Source organism: Prinia subflava, chromosome 1 (assembly GCF_021018805.1).
Source record: "Prinia subflava isolate CZ2003 ecotype Zambia chromosome 1, Cam_Psub_1.2, whole genome shotgun sequence".
NCBI classification, from domain to species: domain Eukaryota; kingdom Metazoa; phylum Chordata; class Aves; order Passeriformes; family Cisticolidae; genus Prinia; species Prinia subflava.
In genome coordinates, this window is record NC_086247.1 from 23,979,965 (window position 1) to 24,005,550 (window position 25,586).

Here is a 25,586-nt window from a genome sequence, read left to right on the forward strand (position 1 = left end):
TGACGGACCAGATGGTCCTGAACCACAGGTCTCAGACCCAGCACTTTCCCATCACCACGCTCACAAATCCCTGAGACTCATCACAGCATGTGCAGCCCTCAAAGGAATTCAGCTCTGTTGCCTTCCAAACGGCACAGTGCTGGGGTTTCTGCAAATATGAAGACAGGCTCTCACCTAAGAGAAATAATATGCAGTAAGATCAGTGTTGGCCACCAGTGAGCTGCAGCTGCCTGTGCAAGCCAGACAGCCATATTCTCTCTCTCTCTTTTTTTTGTTTGTTTGTTTGTTTTTGGTTTTTTTGTTTTTTTTTTTGTTTTTTTGTTAAGAACTGTAACCATGTCAGGCTTTGCCTCCATCCTTATGAAAAGGTGTATCTCCCTATCCCTGTGGATTTAGGATGATGTGGGGAGAACCCAGAGTCTCATCAAGTTCTGCACTGAGCTTTTGGGTGCCCCATGTCACAACACTCGCTGCGTTGTAATGTCCACAGAAAGCAATCTGCATGTCTTGTCATGTGCCTGACCATGCAGTAGTACTTTTCAGTGTTTGTTGAGAGGATAACTTGCACTTCAAGTACTCAAACCAAGATACAAGTAATTTTGGTCTTTTCAATAGTGAAGCTCACCTCTTAATACCCACACACATGAGAAAAAGAAAATGTTGCAAATGGGAAATGCAGCCTTTTCCTTCCCTGTCTCAAACTGTAGAAAAAACAGAAACTAGTTTCTGACTGTATGCTTTTAGGAGAAATGAACTCCTGAGGAGTCCCTCTCCTGGCATCACTGCTGCTCTGACCTTCCAGGATAGTGCAATAAATAATGAGCTGTCAGCACAGCTGTTATTCACCCTAAAGATTTCAGCTTAACCTTTGCAGTCCCCTTGACAATGTTGCTGGGACTTGGCTCTCTGCAGGCCCAGGTGAGCCTGAAAAGGAAGAGGTGAGAAGGGCTGGTGCAGGTGGGGCTGCAGCCTGGGGATGTGCCCCAAAGCCAGTGCCCAGATTCATCCTCCAAGAGGCTGCGGAGGGGGCATGCTGCCCCAACAGCTCCATGGAGTGTGTAGAGAATTCAGGGGGAACTGGAGCACGTGGAAGTGCCAAATTTATTCATCCCAGGTTGGCTGCCAGTGGCAGTGCACAGATAGGAAGGGGAATCAGGCTGTGGGAGATACTGAGCTGTTTTCTTGGGACATCACTTGGTGCAACTCATGTCCCAGGGATCAGGCAAAGCCAAAAGCAAATATCTCCATTCAGCATTTGCAGGAAGAACTGGAGACTTATTTCTTGTATGATCTGAAAGGGATTATTTTCCTGCAGCTGTAAACCATGGTGAGAAAATTATGGCGACCATGGGCTTACAGGCCATTTTATCCATTCCCATTTCCCCCATACTGCATGAGCCTGTCTGCTACCCTGACACAGAGCTGTAAAATGGAAATTGGATAATTCTGTAATAAAAGAAACTTCTGTAAAAAACCCAACCACTGAAATAAACCATCTGTCTCTTAATTGCTGCAGGTTTTCTAGGAATAACTGCTTTAGTGCTATGGCAAGTACATTGCCTTCTCTCTGCTCAGATTCAGCCTCTGGTTTGATTCCATGAACACCACAGGTTGTGAGATTGACAGGTGTGGGCTCAGCTTTCATAGATTAACAAAAGAACAATTCTGAGCATTCAAAGGCAAATTCTCTGTGTCAGCTAATGCAGTGCTGCCTCCTGACCTCTGCAGAGCTATTCCACAGATGAGCTTTGAACATCAAGTATTTCCTCATTAACCTCAAGGTCTGCCTCACCTCTGCCCAGCTTCCAGGCTTGGAGCTACTCCTGCTGTGGCTGAAGTCACAGGGGAAAACTAAAGGGGTGACAAGTCTGGAGTAGCTCAGTAGATCAGCAGGTTGGTAAAGCAGTCTGGAAGAGAGGGATGCAGCTGGTCAGGCCTCTGGACCATCACAATTAACTGGAGCTCTACCAGGATAAAATGTAGCTCAGCTTGCAGAGAGGCAAATGCATCTCCCATGGAATTCCCTGGCAATTGTCCCACAGGCTCCAGGCCCAACCTGTGGATCCAGGTCCTCCCCGTGAGCACTGGAGCCCAGACCTGTCTGCACACTTGTGCCCATGGAGGCTGGCACATCTCGGCCACCCTGCCTGCAGGACATCACCCACAGCCCTGCTCCCTTTGGCAGCAAGGACTGTGACTTTCTCCCAGGGGTCATCTGTCTGCTGGGTCATGGTAAGGCTGGGAAGGAAGGAAGGTGGTGTTCTGGGATGGAGACGATATGTAGGTAATAGAAGAGGAAAAGCTGGAAGCCAGTGCTCAAAGAGCAGTGTTTTTGGAGGCATCTTGGTTTCATTCCTTCTTTTAGCCATGCACAGGAGTTGGGACTTCAGGCTTATAAAGTGACTTTTAAGGCTATGTTTGGATTTTCATTTTTCTCTCCAAAGAACCCGTGCTGCAAGCCCGAGGCACACCTTGGCTGTGTGTGCACAACAGTGCTGCTCAGCTCGGCAGCATTCTCCTGCTGAAGCCACATCTCTCATTTGCCCAGGGGATGGAGAAAGGCAGCAGCTGCCCCGGCAGAGCCTGGGTGCCAGACCGGCAGGAGGGAGGGGCAGGATCTGCATCTGAGTTAACAGTGATGGGGTGATGCAGGAGGTTGTGTCAGGCACTGCCCAAAGGCAGTGGCTTGGGGCACAGGAGAGTTGAACAGTGCTTTTAATTAGTGAAAAGGTACAGGAAAATGGGTGTGAGCTGGGTAGAGAAAAAAAGTTAGGGGAGAGTAGGTAGTGTTGAGGGAGACCAGTTTGGAGAAGTTTGGTAGTTAACCTCCTTCCACCATCCATTTACTTGTGATTTCCTTAGGAGTGTCTCACAGTGTCACTGTCCCCTTCACCCATTGCTCAAACACTCCTGCTGAGTCTGAAAACAACCCAAACCCCCTCGAGCTGGACTTGGCTGGCATCACTGTGCTGCAGCAGCTGATGGGAGTGTGGAAGCTGAGCATCCTGCCAGCTCCAGTTCTCGCCTCTAGTAGGATTTACCTCAGGCACACACCTGCCCCTACCATTCAAATGAATGTCGTAGTAAAATGGCAATTCCTCACCAGTACAGGAAACCTGTAAATTTTAATGTATTTTTTAAGTTACTGTACCTTGTCTGTACATAGAAAATTTAATTATATGTAGAAAGAATGGTATCTAACTTGGCAAAAAACAATCATCTCATTCCATTAGTTTTGGCTATCCAAAACCATACCCTCTGTTGTTGCACAGACTGCAAAACCCCTTTCTCACACGTGTTCTGACAGAGCTTCTCTGGACTACAGAGGCAGCAGCAGCCTCTGGCCCTACTCTCATGGGCATGGAGGAAGAAACGCTGTAGGTTTGGGTCAACTCAATTAACAAGTGGAAAAAAACCCATCTCAAATCTTTGACTTTTTTTATTGCTCAGAGAAACAGACAGGAGAGACTGAAATGCCATGTGGACAAACAGAACATTTAGAAACTGGAAAGACTCTCATCACATGAACAACACATTGTAGATGCATACTAACTTAAAAAAAAATTGAGCTGGAAATACAATCACAAGGGATATTTCTTGAACAAATATCAACCTTGATATTTCCTGAACAAATAGCAAGGAATAGAACAATGCTCAGTCAACCTGTTCCAACTGTTCACTGGACAGCAAGAGTGAAGAAAAGCTTCTATGAATTCCTGGAGCTTTTGACTCCTGTAATTATTTCCTAAATCATGTAGAGTGCCTATGTTAGATATGTTCACATTTTAGACAAATGATCTGGAAAAATAAAACAGAGTAGTGTGTACACTGAAGAGAAAGAGGGCCAAGTGACTGAGCTGTTTTGACAGGATGTTTTTAGGTTAATTTATCATTTATCTGTTAAGAAGAATTGCTTTCAGCAGTAGTTCTTGCAAAATGCAAGGTCATGTGCCCTACTGTGCAGCAGATAATTAAAAGCATATCTAAAGCAAATTTAAAGCAAGAGTTTTGTATGGAGAGGTGTACCTGGTTAGCATAAGCATTGAGAACAGGGTACAGAGTGAGAGCCCAGATGCTGAAATGTCTCCATTTCTGCTGCTACTGAGCTGATGAAAACCAAACTCATTAAAACCACACATCTACAGATGGCACAGCCACATCTTCGTTCTGCTTTCAGACATTCTCTGATTTACCCAAGTCTAGTTAGTTTAGTTACTCTGACTGTAGTTGGTCATAAATCTGACCACTCTGGAGGAGGTACGGTTGAGGTGTGGTTCTGTTCCCTGGAAAAACCTCGTGATCATGAACGTATCACCAGAATTCCGAGAGAACAAGCCTGTGCCTGTGACCACTGACAGCGATGTGCAGTTCTACTCACAGTTCTGCTGGTCTAAAGACCACAATCAGGGCACTTCACCAGGGTCACCCTCACTGATTGATGGACCACAGCAACTCCCTACACCCCTTTAGTCACATCTGTTAGCATGAGTAGATATGGTCACATGACAAAGATTTTATTTCCTCTCATACATGGACTTTGCAGTAGAATTTGTAAGAACTTAAGTTTAGTTACGCTATGCAAAGATATCCGAAGAAATACATGGACACCAGGTGAGGCTAACTTTGCCTTCTGAATGTCCCACTGCAGACTCTCTTTCAGATGGCTCCTTAGCTTAATTTACAGTTTTGGCTCTCAGTAGATCACTGACAAGAAACCTCACAAATAATGAGGTCATATAGTCATGGTTCCCAGTGGAAATATGATTTTTGGCTGTTTAAACAGATCCAGAACCTAATGGACACTTTAATTACTACATTCACCATAAATACAGCAACCTTAATTTTATTTATCCTGAACACTTCAGTCCATTAGAGATTTTGTATGCACACCTTTTCTGAGGCATAGTATGCACCAACAAACTGAATTGTGTCCATAAGCAGACAGAAGCAAGTAAAGCATGAAATGGAAATGCCCAGGCTAAACTGCACATTAACAAATGGATGTCCTGCTGCAAATCAACTTTTCAGTTCTCTCTCTGGTCACAGCCTTACTGGCAGGCACATTCTGTCACTCGATACAACTGTATTGGACTAGCAAGAGACACAGGCTTTGCAACATCAAAAGCAAATGCAATGGAGCAATAGTGACTGAGAGATTTATATCCATGTTACTCTCAGTTTAGTATGATGCCATAGTACCAACATGAGAACATGTTCCTTTTTATGAAGCCAAAAACCATCTGAAATGCAATGCTGCTTCAACTCAGATAAGCATGTCTGCACTGGAAATCTACTAAATTCAATTAATCATGTCCTCAGTGTCTGTTTCAGAATAAACACGAGATGATGTTGACTGATATCTTTCTGGTATTTTTACTTCTGTAAGTCCCTTGTTGAATCATCTAAAGACAAGTAACAGCTATAAACCCAGCAAACACTATTAATATTTAACAATTTACTGAAAAAACATTAAGTATAAAAAGGTAGGGAGACTTTTCAGTGATAAAAATGGGAGGTAGACACCTCAGTTTAAGGTGATTTGAAGGCCGCTGACAGTCTCTCTTGGCACTTGAGTAATCATTAACTTGTCTAAATTCCAAAAATATGATGATGGTAAAATGATTATGATCTCTGTTATATCTAAAGATAATAAAATCAGAAAATTAAAAGAGGCCATGAGCACCTGTGAAAACAATTCCAAAGAGATTTTTTAAAATTGCCTCCATTTCACTTGTGTGGAAAAAGTGAACAGAATAATTACTGTTGTTTCCCTGAATATCACAAGACAGAAGATCAAGAACAATTCCCAAATGCTGATGATCATCTCCTCTGCTCTATCATAGCTTCTTTCTCTACATCACTGTAACACCACTGTACCTCAAATACATCTTTTGGATGTCATGTGTAGGCCACACCCAAGAAAAACAATGATAAACTCCAAGAGATGAGACAGAATTATACAATACTGTATGACACAAGATAGAAAAGTTAAAATTTCAAGTGGAAGTCACTACAAATAAATGATTTTTAAAAATTCTTCCTGAAATACTAAGTTAACTCAGAACAAATTCTGTGCTATATAAAATTCGACATATATTTGCTAAACATTACACCTCAAAATAACTTAAAAAAAAAGAAAAAAAAGATTTAAGGTATTTTCAGAGAATTTTAGAGTTGGCAATCTCTCCTATCAATCAGATGCTCAAATTGTTGCCTCAAAGTCAGTGGTCCATATCTTATCAAAAGCCATAAAATAATTTTTATCTTATTCTAATAATAACAACAGTAAGTTTACTCCTGTCTTATTTGCATGTCTCATTTGCACTTTCTTTTTAAAGGCCTATGGCTTAGTGTTCACAAATTAAAAAAAAACCCCTATAAATACACAAAAATAAAGCTTAATAGCACACAATATAAAAAATTACAAGTTTCAAACCCAATACATTGTTATTGTTGAAAAGTGCACTATAATTAATCTGCAGGTCAGAGACGCTTCTATTATGTTCATATTTTCCATGATTAAATTCTTAACAGTTTTTCATCTTCTCAATTAAATAAGAAATCGTTGATCCACCAAGGTCTTGGATGCCAAATTCTTCTGCCCAAGTGTACTACGAATAAACCTAAATAACTAAGAACATTTTGGAAAACATTATTAATACATATTAATGAAGAAATACTTATATTAGTATGTTTCAGTATCTAACATAAAATATTAAATTCAGGTTATCCTTAAATCATAAGTAATATGAATTGGGTGCTTAGTTTCTTTTAGCACTTTTAAAACTTTTTCCACCACCTTTCCATCCTAAATTATGATTGAATCATGTGAGATTAATTTTAAGAGATATTCGTATTTTCTATTGAAAATTATTGGTAACCTCTTCATTCAGGATCACCATGTGAACAAAATTAATTTCTCTCAAGTCTGTTTGACAGAATACATAAAAAACTTATAAAATAAGGTCTCAGTATAATCTTCTCTCACTGCACATTGCTAACTCACTGCATTTATTATTTAGTTAACTATTTAAACTGCCATACTGACTCCCATTTAAAAAATATTACTTTGTTCTTAAATTAAAATTTACCTCTTGTTGCAAATATGTTAAAATAGCTGCTAGAACAAAACTTTGGGAAGCTAAATCCACAACCGAGAAAAACAGGATATCAAAGATGAGCAGTGTTGTTTCATTGCCATAATAGAGAACATCACTGAAAGAGTGTCCTTCATCTATGGAAAGAGAACATTTTTTAAAAAATTAGTATTTCTGTGAGTTGCAAGATTGTGGAGTTCATCAGTCTGTGCTGTGGAAGCTGATGAGAAAAAGGAAAATCAGAGATAGAGCAATTTATGACAATCTATGGCAACGCAGAGATTGTCCAGTCATTCTATTGAAAAATAATCCAAATTTTCACTTATAAAATGGCATCATACTGATAAACACAATAGGTAAAACCTATGTATCACACACAACTCTATTTACTCCTGAATTCTCAATCAGATTATTTTAAAAAGTTGTTTTAAACCAAGAAGCAGATGTAACTTCCTTGTCACTCAAAGTTTTAGTAACTATTAGCTCTGCCCCCAACTCAGCAAAATCTAAAAACATGTGCTTAATGCCTTATTTAGGAGGAGGTTCAGAGCTTAGCATTATTTTTATTTAATGGTTCCCCAGAAAACGGGTCTTTTAAGCTGTAGTTACCTTTTTCATAGCCAAAGTACTCTAGACCATGTATCTACTTCTTTATCTTATCAAAAAGCACCACTTCTATAAGAGAAAAGAATATGTAACCAATTATAGGAAACATTCTTTTCCCTCTTCCTACTTTTTTGAGAAATGTCCAATACAAGTTTGATTGGAAACTGTGTATTTTCATTGGAAACTGCGTATTTCAGTGCCCTGAAATCCTGATTTATATCTAAACTTTGGGAACCAGCAGTCTGGACTATGAAACAGTGTATTTCTAGCAGTGCTTATGATAATGAATTTCATAAACGTGCGCACATTTGTACACATGCACATCTGTCACTTTCAGCTGCCTTAAATCAAAAACATCACAGTCAAATGACAAATTATAAACAGGGTTTCTGTAACCTAAAGAGCTCTTAAATACCTTCCTCACAAGAAGTTATTCAATGATCCCTCCTGCTATAAAGTCCATTTTAGACTGTAAATACTGAGAAAGAAATCAACACAGACACCAGGATTCTTAAAATAGCACAAATACCACACATCTTTTTACCATTATAAAAAATACTTTTCTCTATTGGTTCCATGAACTCCATGCCAAGAATTCGTTCAAGCAGCAACTTATCTTTAACAATATAATCCATTTCTTTATGAACCTGTAAGAAAAAAGAAAAACAGCACTCCTTGTTTTGTGATTTCAAATATGCTACAAAGTGAAGTACAGCTACTTAGACCTTTATGAATGAAACAAAACCCACTGGTCTATTCCAAGACAAAAATAAGTACAGAACAAAAAAGGACTTGTCATTTTTAAGTGCAGTCTGCACTGCTGGACAGCACTCCAATTATTTTTTTTCCTGAATGAAGCACTGTTCTGGATGCCATAAAATCTTTAACAACAAATCTTAAAGCACATATGCTTAAAAAGGAATTACAGTCCTCTAGATCTACAATTTTTAGTCTGTACTTAGAATAAATATATTTTCCTTAATACAGTAATGTCAGGATACATACATGATCAATAAAAGAACTGAGAAATTTGTTCATGGCATTGTAGGCCCTTGTGCTTTGTTCGAAAGTATTTGCAGATGAGTCCAAAAGCCTGGCAGGACCACGTTTCTGAAATACAACAAGACCAAGACTTTACAGAAAAAAATAATATTTTAAATAACATTTAAAGAATACCAAAATCTCACTTACTCTTGTTAAGGTTTCATGAATCCAGTCATAGTGCAGTCGCATTTTTCTTGAAATGGAAATCTGAAATGTCTGGCCATCTGTGTTTGGTAACAAACCTCTCTGACTACACAGATTTTCCTATACAATTAAGGCAATTGCAAATTAACATTATTAATGTCATTCACAGACCCAAAAATAGTCAAAACCTTTTCATTTCCTCTCTTTCATATATAGATAATACTTAATATCTCTAAATATTTGAATCCACTGCACTCTTGTTCTACTGCAGCAAGATTTCCTTAGGACATGAAATCCTGACCCCTGCTGTCACAAAGTCTTATTTCTCTTTTCACCTGTGTTGTGTTCTTTACTTTCTAATAACACATATTTTGATATTTATTTTGAAGACCTTTCTTTTAGATCTATCATTTCTTCTATACTTGTCTCACTTTTTTTCTGTTTCTTTGTTTTGGATTCCTGACTTTTTCCATGTGTTTTTCAGATCACATTTAATAAATCTCAGAAATTTCAAGAAAATAAAAAATTTAACTCTTCATGGAGAATACCCCCAGTTTTTCCCAAAATTATATTAAAATAAGTAATTAGGAAAAAAATTGTAGGAACGCATAAGTCAAAAACATTTTTAATAAGATTCCTTTGTATTTCAGTGTTTGAGATTTAATTTTCACATGGTTATGTTATTTTCTGTCCACTTAAGATTGTGGATATCCTTATTTAAGGTACTTTCTTAGTTGTCCCTAAAAGATACAAGATGTCATGAAATTTAATCCAGTCTCTGATCTTGTCTTAGACATTTTAAATTTGCCTGATCTTGCAGCAAAGATACAACATATGACAAACTAGAAAAAATAATCATGCAAATTCATTTCTATAAAGAATGGGTTGTATCACCATAGTAGAAGAGATGGAATAAAAGAATCAATTTGCAGATTACAAGTTTCTGTATTAGTGTTTCAGATCTGTCTCTTTACGATAGCTTTTTGGCATGCACATTTTTGAATGTGGCTGTGACCTCATGAAAATCTTTAATATTGAAGAGAAGGTTCTTAAATACATGAAAAAAACTTTTTAGAGAAATAGGTATTTTATATCCTTGAAATGTGAAAAAGTAACAAGACAAAAAAGTGAAGAAAAAGAAAGATGAAGAGCTAGTTAAAAGAACTACTGAGTCATATATTTACATACCAACAGCTGCTATCTTTAGGTAACATGGTTCAATGTAGTGCATATTTGCAGATCCATAATGTAAAGGTGTGTGGTCTTTATATAAAATAAATAATTGAGAGGGTATAAACTTGAGTACTTTTACTTACTGCTTCTCTCTTCAGGTTCATATTCATTTCTTCCATATTGGTATCTGCATGTCCGTGCACTGAACGACCGTGGATATAATGACCAAAGCAGTTGTGTGACAAGAGAAACACTGAAATCTAAGAGATGGGGGAAGAGAGAACACTAATCAACAATTAGAATTTTATTTTTGATCTTCTGGATTCATAGTGAAGATCAGTCAAACACGCTACAAATACAAAGTAGGCAGGTACCGAAAAAATATATGGGAGAAAAATATTTAGCAACTCTTTTACTAATTAGTTTTATCTATATGTAAGTAGAAACATATACTAGATTCAAGTTTAGTTTATCAACAGCAAGGATTTGCTGCTGCTTAATTCCACTGAGCCAAGAAGTTAAAGCTATTAGATTTTATTTTGATTCAAAGGTTATTTCTGTGCTACATAATACATATGCATGATTCCATCTGAACTCCTAAAAGACTGTATTTAATAGAGCTTCATTCAGTATGATACAATGCTTATATATGACATAAACTCCAAAATGAATTCTCTTCTACAACCCAGGTACTACATGGGTGTTTCACAGAAGAGGAGTAACCACAGCTGGAAAGATTGATAAAAGAGGTAATTGGTATTTTTAAGAAGTTCTGGACAAAAGAGGTAATCCAATCTGTTCTGACTGCACTCTTTGGTTAAAAGGCAATTCCTGCAGTACAAAGCTTCAAAACCCATATGTAAAGAAGAGAAAGTTCAGATGTGAGTAAGAGAAAATGCATGGAAAAGGTGATCACTGTTAAGAGGGACAAAATGAAGTTCAGCAGTTGAGAGAAAAGCACAAGGCAGGACCAGAAATTGGAGTGTATTTAATATGTATTAAATAAAACCAAGAGAAATTGCAACTCAGAAGGACTGAAACATAAACCAGTAAACAGAATGGCAGTAAATGGTTCTACACCTAATTTCTGTTATGACTTGTTATTTTTGAATTCTGTATCAGCACATGTAACCAATTTAAAATAAAAAAGAAGAAAAACAACTAAAAGACCTAAAAATGAGATGTCTAAAAGAACTTATTGATACCTATGCTTCTGAAATAATTTTCCACTTAAAGTTTAACTGAAATCTTGCAGAGTTCACCAATAAAATGAGCTGAAGGAAACATCAGCTTTGCTGTTAGCTAGTAATCTAAATAACATGAATAAAAAATATTTAACATTTTTAAAACTATAATATGTACTATTCAATTTAAAATGCCACACAACAAATGAGACAAAGAAAGACTTACATTGCTCACGCAACACAAATCAACAAATTGGCTTATCTTATCTTCAACAAATCTTTCATAAATCACAGCAAAAAATATAACCTGAAAGAAATCAACCAAATTTTCTTTTATTAGTTCATCAGATTTGATGTTATTAAGCAATTAATTTCACCACTTAACACCCACAAATAACAGACTTCTGTAGTGGTCCATTGCATTGGACTCAATGAAACAGGATTGACATACTACTTCCTTTAAGAATTAGAGTTGTAGTAAGAATCTGCTTTTTATTTTGAACTTGTCGGATGCTTCAAAGTTGTTTAAAATAAAACAAAGTATTTGCATAAATTCACATCTTTGAGAGGATTAAAATTCTGATTCCAAAGTCAGATGTCTCATATCTCAGAAGAGATTATGAGTCCCAAAGTACTGTGCTAAAACAACTAAACATAACAGTTAAGAACCTGCCCCACGCTGTGATAAGCAGTTTGGACAGTCTAGTGATTTATTCTCGCTTCCAAGAACCAGCCTGGAAATGATAATTCAAGATGTCACGTGTTTCACGTACTTGCAGGATGGCAATGGCTATCCAGAGTGCAGCAGACACACCGAACCTTAAAATGCGGCTCCACGGAGCTACATAGCTCTCACTGCTCCTTGTGAGACTGGAAGAAGCATCCATTAAAGCCAGGTTTGAAAATCCCACCACCTGCACAGATAAGAAGGTCAGTATAACAACAGATGAGAATGAATAGTATTAATTAGGATCCTGTTGTTTCCAGCATAACAGGAAGTAAGAAAAAATGAAAAATGGATCTGGGAATAGTAGCCTGCTCATTATGGCAGAGCTCAATTGTGTGACCCAGTGTTGTTACTGAGAAACATAATTAAAACATAACCTGTACATATATGGGTTGATAGGTAAATTAAAAAACATGCAGCTAAATCTCACAAAAATTCAATATTGTCTTGTCTTGAAAAGCTCCAAAAGATTCTACTGCTGTACTGCAGAGGGATATAACTTCTGCTCTGTTCAAATTTCAGCTCTTTGGTCCTATTTATTCCAGTGTTAAACCAAGTTTTAATGTGTTTTGCAACTCTTAAAAGACTGATTTCTTTTGTTTTTATTGAATAGACGTGTATTTTCCTCCCCTCTCTGTATGGTTGAATCTATTTTAAACAAAAAAAATCTAAAAAAAGTTCCAAAATAAAAAAGATGGGAGGAACACTATGTGTTGAAACACTTAAGAGGTCAAAAATTAGTGAAAATCTTCTAGAATAGAAGTTCCACCACACTGTACTTGTGGTGGGTTGACCATTTCCTCATGTCCTAGTGCTTGTTACTTGGGAGAAGAGACACCCACCTCACTACACCCTCCTTTCAGGTACTGCAGAGTGCAGTTAGAATAGATGCTCTCTTTTCTCCCTCTCTTGGAACACTGCACCCAAGCTGGTCCTGGCCTGTATTCAGCAACAGCAAAAATGCTCACATAGTGAATGAAGATAGTTTCAGGACTTTCATTATTTAATTTAAAGGAAAAATTTAAAAAAACCTAAAAAATTGGATGCAAGTGTTAAAATATGTGTAAGAACCTCACAAAAACAACTATATGTCATACACTTTAAGAATACTTCCCAAGATAGAAAAAATTACTAAACTACAAAAAAAAACAAGCCCAAACATTTTTTAAAAGCTAAAGCTCAGTTTCTCACATATCCTGAAGCTGTAACTGAAGGCATACTGCCATCGGAAACAGAACTGGCACATTTTATTTCCTGCATTATGAAAGGGTGCTGCAGCAAATTAGCAGGAAGGAAGATCAGTTGAGACAAATACGAAATCAGAAATTAAGCTGTAGACTGTGATAGGAGGGTGCTAGTAGGCAAATAAAGAATCGAGTGTGTACACAGATTTATCAGTATCTCAAGCCCTTTAAGGTAACTCATTACCTTAAAAAAAAAAAAAAAAACCTAAACAAAACTAACAAAGATCTCTAAGGTAATTAAAGGTTGGAATTTTTTTTAAGTCTTCGTTAATGAAAAATTGCAATGCCCTATACATAGATATAAATTAAAAAAGCATTAAAATAATTATTTTACTAAGTTACATGATTACCACACAGAACACAAGAATTAAACATCAGACCCTTATGTTACATTTTGGTTGTAAATTATAAAATTATTATTATTATTATTATTATTAATAATAATAGCAATATTACCTCCAGAAAAAAAAGAACTGCAAGCACTTGAAAGAGAGGATTTATTTTCCTCACTGTCTGAATTTCATTCCATTCATTTGCTATAAAGTATGTCCTCCATATGCTCACAGGTGCAGCAGCACTTTTAGTAACACCTTCACCTAAAAAAGTACAGACAGTAAAGCTTTAAAATGTAATATCTGAATATCAGCAGATATCAGCAATAGCTGAATTTCACCAAAGCTCCTTATACAAAAAAGCATAGTTTGAATTACCTTCAACTGCTTTAAGAACTTTGCCCTTAGGTCTTTCCCAGTCAATAAAGAAAATATCAATAGCAAGCTGTGAAACCAGCAAGTGTAAAAACTGCAGAGCCTAAGAGAGAAAAGTAAGGACAGAAACAGCATATACACAAAGATGGAGGAATAGTCATTGCATGGATTATTCATTAAACATAACAAGCACCAGCCTGATTATACATGAGACTGCAACTTTATTACCAACTTTTGATAATTTTTTGTTTGTTTAAAAGCTTGGAATAATGGTAAGTCATGTGAATATGTCCAAAATTATGAAGAAAATACAGCAAAGTAACAAATTAAAAAAACTGACTATTCCCCCATAACATACTAACCTGCACTACAAGTTCCAATTCAATATAATACCCACAATTTATACAGTATTTGTACGTGCCATGATGACAGAACAGAGACCTCAGAATTCTACATATTTGAATGTAGAATAAAGACAGATTTGGATCTATCTTCTTTCTAATCAGGAACTCACAGCACTTACATTCTGCTTTATATTAGCAGAAGTACTTGCTTCCTTGATATGATGTTATTTTATTTGGGTTTCTTTTATACCTTTATCCTTGAAAAAAAGATTTTTTTCAGTCTTTCTTTTGTGACCTTCTTGAGACATTTATTTTCCTATAAAGACTCCACAAAATAAATTTGTATAGAATGAATTTCTTAATTCTTAGAAGAACATAACTATTAGGACCTAACATCTACAGACTAGTAACTAATAACTGCACAAGATATTTAAAAACAAGCCTACTGAAAATATATAGAAGCATACTGATATGTATTTTAGGGTAAGGAGAATATTATTTACCTTTAAACTAAAGGCACATGCTATGTATGTAACAAAATCTTCTTCTTGAGATGGAAGAGGTAAAAGGACAGATACAAACTGCTGAGCCTGTAATTGAGAAGTTACATTGAAACAGTACACCTGGCATACGAGACAACATAATAAATGCTTAAGTGTGAATAAGCTTTTCCAGAAAAAGATCAATGAATGTGTGAAATATTTTAAGTGACTATTAAGCAGACTGCAAGTAAAACAAACCCCAAGGAAAAGAAACAGGTGAACACAAAATTTAAGCACATAAACCAGAATATTATATAGAACTTGCCTCAACAGTCTGACAAGAAAAGAAAAAAAAAGAAGAAAAAAGAAAATTAATGTCCATGTAAAAATATATTTAATATTACTAGGTTTTCATACATCCAAATCTGGAAAAGCACTTACTTTGAAGAATACAAGCCAATAAATCCCTGTGCCCACTGTGATGATAAAGAAAACGTTGGCAAGGTCTCCGGCATAGAACAGTAAGAACTTGAAAACTGTCTGTAATTATAAAAACACACTGTTGACATCTGTAAAGCTAATTAAGTAGTGCATATGTTCATAATGCATTAATATAAAATGTTATGTAGCTCACATAGGAAGCTCTAATACTGAAAAATAGCCCTGAAGAAAAGCTTTCCTCCATGGTTATGTATTTATGGTATATTCACTGGCTGAATCTTCTACATGCTGGTCTTTGTTCAAAGTAGAATTTATGTGAAAACCAAGTCCACTCAACTGATCAAAATAGCCCTGTAAACACCTCTATTTTTAGAGCTGCATTTCCTGAATGACAATATCAGAATCAAAAGGAATACCAAAAAACTACTTCCCCAAGTGAGCCTAACTCTGGGGCACAGTTCTACGCAGCTAGGCTAGAAATAATTTCAGTTACCTTAAGAAAACAAATTGTTATAATCACAGGGAATGACAGCAAAGGTGCCCTTAAAGAGAGGAAGAGATGTCCCATTTCAGTTTGCCAGCTGTTCATACCTGCAAGTCAATTATAGAGCTTCCTGTGCGCCTCTTCCAGCCTGCAGTCTTGAGAAGGGACCACAACACTGCCAGTCCACCCAACACACCCAGTGCAATCTGAAAACAACAAAAAACTAGTTGCAGATAGTTTTAAAACACAAAGAATAGAAGTAAATCATTGTATCAACAAATTAAAGGGAATTACAACTCACATCAGTCTGAATCTGAGCCTCTGACTGATTCATCTCATAGCTGACTGTGAAAGAAACCTGAATATTAAAATACAAAAAGTAAATATGCATAGAAATTCTGAAGTGCTACAACCATTACACTGGTAGTTTTCAGTTTAGTTGGTGGGAATGCTCATCTAGGGCTGCTATACAAGTACCACACACATCTTTTTTTACTGCATATGACCTCTGGTGCCAGGCTCAGCATGTACTGTGCCACTCCTCCTGCAGATTTTCCCAGCAGTATATGCTGGGGATGGGTGCCTGCTATCTGCAAGTTACCAGCTATGCTTATCTGTAGTTCTTTCAAATGTGAATGATTTTGTTTCTCCTGAAAGGAGACACTGAATGTTTGATACCTCCCCTTTTATCCATGAATAAAGGTAACCTTTATGTAATTATACCAACATGTAAAATCATATGATAAGCTTGCACAGCTCAGATAGGGTTTTTTTCAGCTTGAATAAAATAAAAATTGTCATGCAGGATCAAAATTGTTCCCTCTAGCTTAAATTTAACCTAAGACCTCTTTTGACTTTGGTCTGAAAGACCTGTACATGGAAGAGAAAATGTTTGGCTTTGTTTTATAATATACTGGCCTGAGTTTTTGTCACTGCACAGCTAAATTTAACACAAGCATGATAATAAATAGTATTTTTTATTATGTCTAAAAGAAGTATCACTTTCCCCCAAAACATTCCCTCCTTTCCTACACCTTGTCTTCTCCAAGCATCTGTTCCTGTCAGACCTCCTTCTATCACTGCACTTGGACTTAAATCTAAATATCCTCAGTTACTACAAGCTCACTGTTTACAGAAACTGGAAAAAAAAATCATGTATCTTTTTAGTTGTATAAAATTTGTTAAATGCAACAAGCCATCCAAAACTGACAATACCCAAATAGATCTCACATAGGTGTAAGGATGAAATAATATGATAGAAAATTGAGGAACTGAAAACAGTTGTTCCTACCATCACTCAGTCAATGAATTACTTTCTAGATACAGTGCTGTCTCAGCAGTTAAATAAAGACATCACTTAGACAGGAAAAAAAAAGTCTTGATTTTTCTATCTTTCTAATTCTCTTACTTTCATGGAACTAATATGGGACTCAGGGAATGCTTCTAGCACCACAAATTTCTTCCAGCCAGATGTCTGTTTGTACTGGAAGTCTGAACAGTTGAAGGTTGACAAGCAGAAAAGGCTAATATCATTTTTTTAAATTATTCTACCATCCTAATATCAACATTTTTACTTTTTAATGTAGTATGATCCAACATACAAACAAGACAGAAGAATGGAGCATCTGAGCTGCTGCCCATGAAGGCAGGCAAAAGAGCAAGTAGGAAATGCCCCTTCTGCATCTGCTACAGCAGAATTTGGTGGTTTTCAGTACAGAAAGATGAAACAATAACAGATCTTTTAAATATATTGCCAACATTTTAACTTAAACTACAGGTGACCTGAAATGTTTGTGTCATCACAATCTCCTCTTAATGCATTGTTCTAAATAAAAAACTAATTCCTTGCATAAATTGCTTGCAGTGCTGCATAGTCCTTTATCTGTTATTTTATTTGTGTATAATTTTATTTGAACGGTAGTCCAATTCAGCATTATAAAACCAACTTTAAATTTGAAGTATTTTAAGTTAAAAGAGACTGAAGATAAATTGAAAAGAGAATACTTTTAACTGATTTGTTTTAAAAGGATTTAGTGAAAACTTGTAACCTCAAAACTGATCAGAACTAGAAACTGCTTATTAGATTTTTATAACCCACTACCAAACCCCATAATTCCAACAGAACTAAAAGTATAATTAAGGTAGCACAAAAATCTCACCATCACACTCTGGGTTTCAGGGTTTTGGATAAGCACATCTGTGTAAGCAACAGTAACTAGGGGAGGGTAGATAGTTCCTCTCTGTGTATGGGACACCAGACGAATACTGCAGAAATACAGAGCATGATTTTTAGTACAAAAAAAAATGGATGAGTGCTTAGAAAGCAATCACTGAAACTTGTACTTATAAGAAAATACTAAATGAACAGAACAACCTGATAAATGAAATGTGAATTTCTAACCCAATGACCTGGCACTTCACATTTTAAAAGCAACAGGAGTGCACAAAGGCAAGTACAGAGATACATAAAAACAAATTATGGGAAGGGTTGTTCACTTGTAAGAAAATATCTGAATCAGTCTTTACCTGTCTGCATATTACAGGAGGACATCACATAAAGGAGAAAAAGTTTCTTCCAAAATATATTCCAGCTGAGATGAACAATCAGTAATGACCCTAACAGGCAGTCTCATTTTAGTTAAATGACTACAAGCCTATTCTGGATTGTATAACAGAATAGGCAATGGATTGTAAAAATACTGCAAAAAAGAATATGGAGTATGAAATAAGATCCTTGTATAGTCAGCAACATACACATTGAAAAAGAACAGAGGAGCCTTTAGGTCTTTTCAGACAACACCTGCTTCTCAGAGGTGACTGAATAGCTGCTAACTTGCATGGTCTGATCCTTGTACCTGGAAGGGAATCATGGTGATTTTAATTCCCACAAGTCAATGTTGTTTTCTTTCACTCAAGAGAACAACCTATGGAAATTCATGCCATTTCCAAATATGCAATGGAAAAAGCATATTGCATATTAGACATATTAGAAAGTACATAACAAAACAACTTTAGACAATAAAATGCAGAGTGTACAACATTGGCTTTATTTTCTATGTGCTATATATGAGTCAATCACCTTATTGTTATTTTGCTAGCAATCCGAATTACCCTTGGTGGTTTTCCCAAGTCATTCTCTTTTCCACTAAGCGCATCCACTAAAAAAAATCGACGAGTCAAAAGCCAGTTGTTCATATTACTGCCTAGAAAAACACATGACAGTTTCACACACACATTATTCAACAGACAAAAAGAATGAAATGTATTAGAAACAACACATATAATTTTATAACCCGTAGTAACTACTGAGGATATAAAATTGTTTATTTTCAACTTATACAAATATATAATGAAATGAGATTATTTTATTTGTGCGTATTACTGACAGGAATGGTGTATGCAACCAAAGCTTGCACTTAAACTACCAGAACTTGCCCACAAATACTAAATTTTTAAAATGGAAACAAGTTATGATGTGTTGTGGTATCTTTAAACACCACACAGTAACAGTAATTAACACAGATTATTTCTATTTTAAGTTTTCAGTTTGTTTATAAATTCAAAGAGATTTTATCACCATCTTACCTTGATTAACAAACTTTTCATTGTATTGAAGATTCAAATTTAAAACTGGCACAGCCCAAAGATCTTGCTGTCCATTGCCACCATTATATTCAAGGAACAGGTCATAAAAGATTGGATTAGCAAAATCCAGTAAAATCTTAGAAACTGAAATTGTGCACTACAAGAAAAAAATGTGAAAATAAAAAGATCACTTTGACCATTTAGTTATTTTGCCAAGCTGTGGATTCCTTCCTTACAAAATTATTGTGGACTCTGTCTCACTTCTTCACAGAAGAGAGAATCATAGAATCGTCAAGGTCCTGCATGAGCCTCCATTTCTCCAGGCTAAACACTTTCAGCTCCCTCAGCTGCTCCTCACAGGACTTGTTCTTCAGACTCTTCACCAGCTCTATTGCCCCTCTCTCCATGCTCCAGCACCTCAATGTCCTTTTTAAGTGAGAGGCCCAAAACTGGACACAGAACTTGAGGCGTGGCCTCACCAGTGCCACGCACAGGGGAACAATCACTGCCCTGGCCACACAATTCCTGCCACAGGCCAGGATGCCATTGGCCTTCTTGGCCACATGCTGGCTCATGTTTGACCAGCTGGCTGCTGACCAGAAACCACAGGTCTTCTTCTGCTGGGCAGCTTTCCAGCCACTCTTCCCCAGGCCTGAGCACTGCGTGAGGTGGTTGTGATCAAGTGCAGGACCTGGCACTTGGCCTTGTTACCTCACACCATTGGCCTCAGCCAGTGGATCCGGCCTGTCCAGATCCCCCTGCAGAGCCTTCCTGCCCTCCAGCAGATCAACACTCCCACCCAATCCGGTGTCATCTGCAAACCTGCTGAGGGGTGCTCTTGATCCCCTGTTGAGATCATTGCTAAAGATGTCAAACAGGACCAGCCCCAGAGCGGAGCCCTGGGGAACACCACCAGTGCCCAGCTGGATTTAGTTCCATTCACCACTCTCTGGGCCTGACATCCAGCCATTTTTCACCCTGTGAAGAGTGCACCTGTCCAAGCTATGAGCAGAGAGTCTCTTGAGAATGCTGTGGCAAACAGTGTCAAATGCTTTACTGAAGTACTGATAGACAAGGTATTCCAGCTATCTGCAAGCAATTACAAAATACTAATGATTTTATGCAAACTTCTTGGAAATTATTGCAATCAACTAGAATGACTAATGTGGAGAATGAAGCTCTCAAAATTTTTCAATGACATTTGGAAAAAATAGCCTAGCTAACCTCACAGACACAAAATTTGAAACAGTGTAAACATTAAAGTCAAGAAACATAAATGCTGAAGTCATGGAGTACTGCATCTGGTTCTGGGCCCACCAGTACAATAGAGAAATTAAACTACTTGATACAGTCCAGCACAGGCCCCTATGGTGAGGAAGAGACTGAAGCACCTCTGCTACAAAGAAGAGCTGAGACTCTTTAGCCTGGAGGTAAGAAGGCTCAGGGGGATCTTATCAATGTGTACAAATATTGTACAAGGGAGGGTGTAAGAGACAGAGGCAGGCTCTTTTCAGCAGTGCCCAAACAAGACCAGAGGCAAGAGGCATAACCTGAAACAGAGGTTCCCTCTGAGCATCAGAAGATGGATTTTCACTGACACAGGTTGCCCAGGGAGGCTGAGTCTCACTCCCTGGAGATAAAAACCCATGTGGACATGGTCCCAGGCAACCTGCTCTACATGGCCCTGCTTGTCTTGTGGACAAGACAGCCTCCTTAGGGCTCTGACTACCTCAACCACTCTGGGATTGTGTGAAGAAATTAGATGTGAAAGCAGGTAACTTTTTGCAAATGTGAAGAACCATGCATCTTTAAATACTCCTATAATTTGTCAACCATGTTTTCTCCAAAGCCACATGGAAAAAAAAAAGTAATGCATACAATGGATGAAAATGATATTAAAAAATAGTCTCTAAGTTACTGATGTATCTATCCAAACCCAACAATATTAACTGTTTTAATACTTAACAACAGGTAATACATACTCAATATCAAATACTCAAGATTTTAAAAAGAAAAAAAGTCCCATACTCAACTAGTTCAATGATCCTAAACAGAACATGTTTTCAATCTGTCTGAAGTATTGAAATATGCCTTAAACAACATTAAACAATATGGAAGAGTAAAAATATTTAACTAAGATTTGTCAATGTTATTTGGTAAATGCTTTAAATTTCCCAGACTAAGCTTTGACAAGTATTACCTTCCAAGACTTTCACACCAGCTAAATAGCAGCCAGAGGTTTTTTTACACTTCAACACATAATGTGGGGAATGATTTTCAATGTTAGATGAGTTAATACACAATAATAATACTTAGGTATGAGATACTGTGCACACATATGAAGTTTTATAAAGATATTTCTTTCGCAACTCCCTTGCCAAAGAGACTACTACATCCCCATTTAACATATTAAGTGCAAAAATTAATGAAGCTTTATCACTGGCAGAACCATTTCTGCAGCTGACATAATTTAGTGTTCTATTCCCTCTTCTTTCCCTGGTGTTTAGTACAGTGTGAAAACCCCAACAGTTTTTTTTAATAGTTAAGACAGCTAAAGAATCTCTTTCCTCTGATGAGTCATCTGTTCAATTAAAATACGTTTTCAGTCTCTTTACTGAATTCACTAAAATCAGGGCATACAATAAAGAGCAAATGGGAACAATATTCAGGCATGGCATGACTGGATTTGCCTTCTTTCCATATGAAAACTGAACAAAGATGGTGGTAGGAAAATTAGGAGATATGATACAAAGCATATGGCTGTCATAATTCAGGCACTGTGTTCTTCCACTGCTAAGTCAGCAACCTCACAAATACAAATGCCAGTTTAATTTATTATGATTATGCTATGTAGTAAACAAGCCTGGTGATGTAGTTAAATAATTAAAAAAAACCACACCTATTTCACTCAACTTCCCAAGAAAGAACTGCATGTTGCAGCTTATGACTAAACTCCAAATGGTCTTCAATATGCACTGAATAACTAATGACATATAAGGCAGCTTAATTCAAATTTAAAAATAGCATGTTATATCTTACTTACACTTTGTTGGTAGGTTGTTCCAAAAACATAAGCTGCATTCAATTTAGTTTGGGTATCAGGACAAAGCTGAATAAAACACAATTATAATTAGATTAATTAAAAGGTATCATTTTCTCATGTGAAAAATATTTACAAGCACTTATGCATTCAATTCTCATAAAAGATATTTTGTTCTATTTTTAATAAGAGAAGGATTTATTTTGGAGTAAACACAATTATTTATTTCACTCATATTGATGTTCATAAAATGCTGGTTTAGCTTATTCATACTTGCATAATATTTTTCAGTTCCATCACTGAAATCTGTGGACAGCAACATCCAAACAAGCAAGAGTAATCTTTCTGTGGACTGAATGTTCAATGCACTGTGCTACCTCAAGCTCAATCAGTGGCTTCTTCTAAATTCAAGAATCCCTTAAGAAAAGAAGTCCACACTCATACAGCCCTGTTTCTCTTAAGCTGGCTTTCTCAGAGAATTTAAGAGTTATACCAAGTAACAGATTTTTTTTCTTTTTCTTTTTTTTAATACAACACTTATATTTTCAGCAAAGAACAGGAGATTCAGCTGAATCTAGAAAAAAATGGTCCAAAGTCTAACTAAATGAGCATAGCACCTAATGGAGGGCAGAGCTATTTTCCCAAAATGAGAATCAAGTCTAAATTTGCACAAAACACAGTTATATTAGTGTGAAACTGAAATTCTGGGAATTGCTACAATTATGCATTGAGACCACTTTAGCACTGTGATGTCTTATCATCATGCACAATCTATTATATTAAAAGAGGCTTTGAATGGAAAATTTATTCCTTCCCCATTGGCTCTTGATAGCTGTTAAAAGTTTTGCCCTAGGAAATAAAAGTGCTCCAATAAACCTAAACTTACATGTCAGAATATATAATTTTCTATGCATAGTAACTGTCTTGGTAACCTATTCTCTTAAACACTAGTTTTGCTTGAAACTGGAGACACAGACACAAGATGGCTCATCCTAAGGCAGTAAAACAATAAATCCTGAACGTCAGCTGCTGACAATGTAGCAGCATTCAGACACTGGAATGTTTGAAGTGATGTGCTCCAACAGAAAAAGAACCAAGAATTCCCAATCGTTCTTGCTAGTGTTCCTATTGTTGTCTGCCTAGGGAGATACTGAGAGTGCCTAGATCACCACTGGACTGCTAAACAAATTCTATTCTATAACATGTTGCAGCTGCCAATTGTTCTCTCTGCTAGAATAATTACTATTGCACTTTCTAATTGTTGCTTACTTGCATTTTTCACAGCCTAACCACACAGCGTAGTACTGCTGAAGCAGAATGTTTGTGTCCCTGAAATCTGAGGGTGCAGTGTCCAAGGGTACTTTCAGCCAGTATTCCCCCTTTCTATGTAAAGTCTCCCACCATATATTTATAACTTTCTGTTATGAAAAAGGCACATGTTTGTCATAGTGTACATTTTAGATTTAAAACCAAAAGAAGTAAGCAAGCAAAACAATCCCAAGACAATGCTAAGAAAATGGTGTACATCAGCTTTCTAACCTCCCTTGACAGTGACTTCACCCCCATGATGTGTGCAAATAGCATCTAATAGGGACATACTCATACCATCATCTATAAACACATGTGGACAAGGAGCTAAGGAATACACTTTTCTCAACAAGAAAAAGAGGTTTAATAAGAAACTACACACATGAGCAGCTATGTTGAATGGAAGACAGAGATAGTTGGTTCTAAATGATTAACACATTTTCAGAGCGCTCCAATATGCAAAATTTATACTGGTCCAAATGATGAAGGCAGCATTGATGAATTTATACTTCTGATTTTGTAGAGATCATTGTGAGCAAGAATCAAGGGCTATTTTCCCCAATCTAGCTCTACACTTAGGAACTGTCATTAGTGTAATAACCAAACTCTTGGCTTTTGTCTTGATTTGGCTAAATGCACTCAGAAAGTTGTGTTATCAAGAAAAGATAACTGAAGTCAAGCGTACCTGTAAGACACCTCCTTCCAAACTTTGCCACTTGAGAAAGTTTCCTGCTGCATCAAATGAGGCTGCAATAAATTTCAGCTTTACATCCTGTTGATAAAAAAGATAAAGACCAATGAAACTGCCCTGAAGTGGACATTCACATTTTAGAGATTGCTGTCTAATTGTTTGATGTTTCCTAAAACTTTCAGCATAATCCTTCTTTTTTTCCCCTTTTAGTTTGTTTTTAATCTTGGGTTTGCTAGTTTACTTTTTTAAAAAAACATACCATTCTTCTAAAGCTTCACTAGTGACATGGAAAAAATTCCCAAGGAACTTCTACACATGTAGACATACCCTAAACTTATCTGAGGATTTCTAATGTATACTAAGCTGGAATCTAGAGGGCTTCCAGAACCTTCAGTGTTAGGAGGAATAACAAGTATTTTAGTTATTAAAACAACTGCCACATTGCAACATTGTTTAACTTAAAACATAGCCTTACAGAATATTGCTGGAAAAGGTTATTATTTTATTTTTGAGTCAATAAGAATACTCTAGATAAATTTGGCAGTATAACTGACAAACAGTTATCCCTAGTACTATTTTCTGTGATTAGCTGAACTTGAATAACCTATTCCAGTTATTCTATTTTTACAATGAATTTGGAAAAATAGATCACTTTACTGTTTGATTTACTATCTGATTTCTTCATAAAAATGTGTCAATTAACAAACTACTTAAGCAGTCCATCTCTCCTAGGGATGGATATCTGCCTTTGTTAACATTATTTTTCTCATCTTTTTTCCTGCTAATTCACTGCAGGAAAAGAGGAAAAGGATGGAGTAGTACAAGGAATCCATCTCTGATACAATCAGCTTGTAGCCATTTGTAACAGAAATATTACAAATAAATCGACTAGGAGGAGAAATGCCTGCGCAAGCAACAGAAAGCATTAAACACCACATAACAGTGATGAACACTGTTCCCAGCTAGAGAGCTGATAAATGGCTTGTGATAAAACCTGGCACAGACAACTTGCCAGCAAAAGACCCTGCACTTTGACACACCAGGAGAGGGGCACTAAAGATACAGCACATCACATTTACCCCTCTTTTTCACATTAGTTCACCATGAAGTCTGACAAAAGGATGTACATATTTTAAACATGCAAAAAAGACAAAGATCAACTCTGGCTCAGATTTATGAAGATGGAAGTAAACAAGACTGAAGCAAAAGACAGTGTCAAAACAACTCCTAAGGTGTCCAAAAGGTTTGTCTAATTACTAGTTTACCACTGCCAATCCAGATCCTT

At 36.7% G+C, this 25,586-nt stretch overlaps 1 protein-coding gene across 1 annotated transcript in view; it reads right to left on the reverse strand.

The window, feature by feature from the left end:
* Positions 1-3,421: 3,421 nt before the first annotated feature.
* The window catches only part of TMEM67 (transmembrane protein 67), a 32,334-nt gene continuing 10,169 nt past the window's right edge, over positions 3,422-25,586 (reverse strand). The window contains exons 10-28 of the mRNA XM_063391157.1: positions 24,296-24,382; positions 22,306-22,371; positions 19,263-19,419; positions 18,757-18,880; positions 17,837-17,942; positions 15,979-16,035; positions 15,785-15,883; positions 15,194-15,292; positions 14,774-14,860; positions 13,930-14,029; positions 13,676-13,815; positions 12,022-12,162; positions 11,475-11,555; positions 10,208-10,324; positions 8,895-9,011; positions 8,709-8,813; positions 8,248-8,350; positions 7,092-7,234; positions 3,422-6,631 (exon numbers count right to left, since the gene is read on the reverse strand). Coding sequence (XP_063247227.1) covers positions 6,551-6,631; positions 7,092-7,234; positions 8,248-8,350; positions 8,709-8,813; positions 8,895-9,011; positions 10,208-10,324; positions 11,475-11,555; positions 12,022-12,162; positions 13,676-13,815; positions 13,930-14,029; positions 14,774-14,860; positions 15,194-15,292; positions 15,785-15,883; positions 15,979-16,035; positions 17,837-17,942; positions 18,757-18,880; positions 19,263-19,419; positions 22,306-22,371; positions 24,296-24,382 — 2,010 coding nt within the window. The 3' untranslated portion in view covers positions 3,422-6,550. The remainder of the gene's footprint in view (positions 6,632-7,091; positions 7,235-8,247; positions 8,351-8,708; positions 8,814-8,894; positions 9,012-10,207; positions 10,325-11,474; positions 11,556-12,021; positions 12,163-13,675; positions 13,816-13,929; positions 14,030-14,773; positions 14,861-15,193; positions 15,293-15,784; positions 15,884-15,978; positions 16,036-17,836; positions 17,943-18,756; positions 18,881-19,262; positions 19,420-22,305; positions 22,372-24,295; positions 24,383-25,586) is intronic.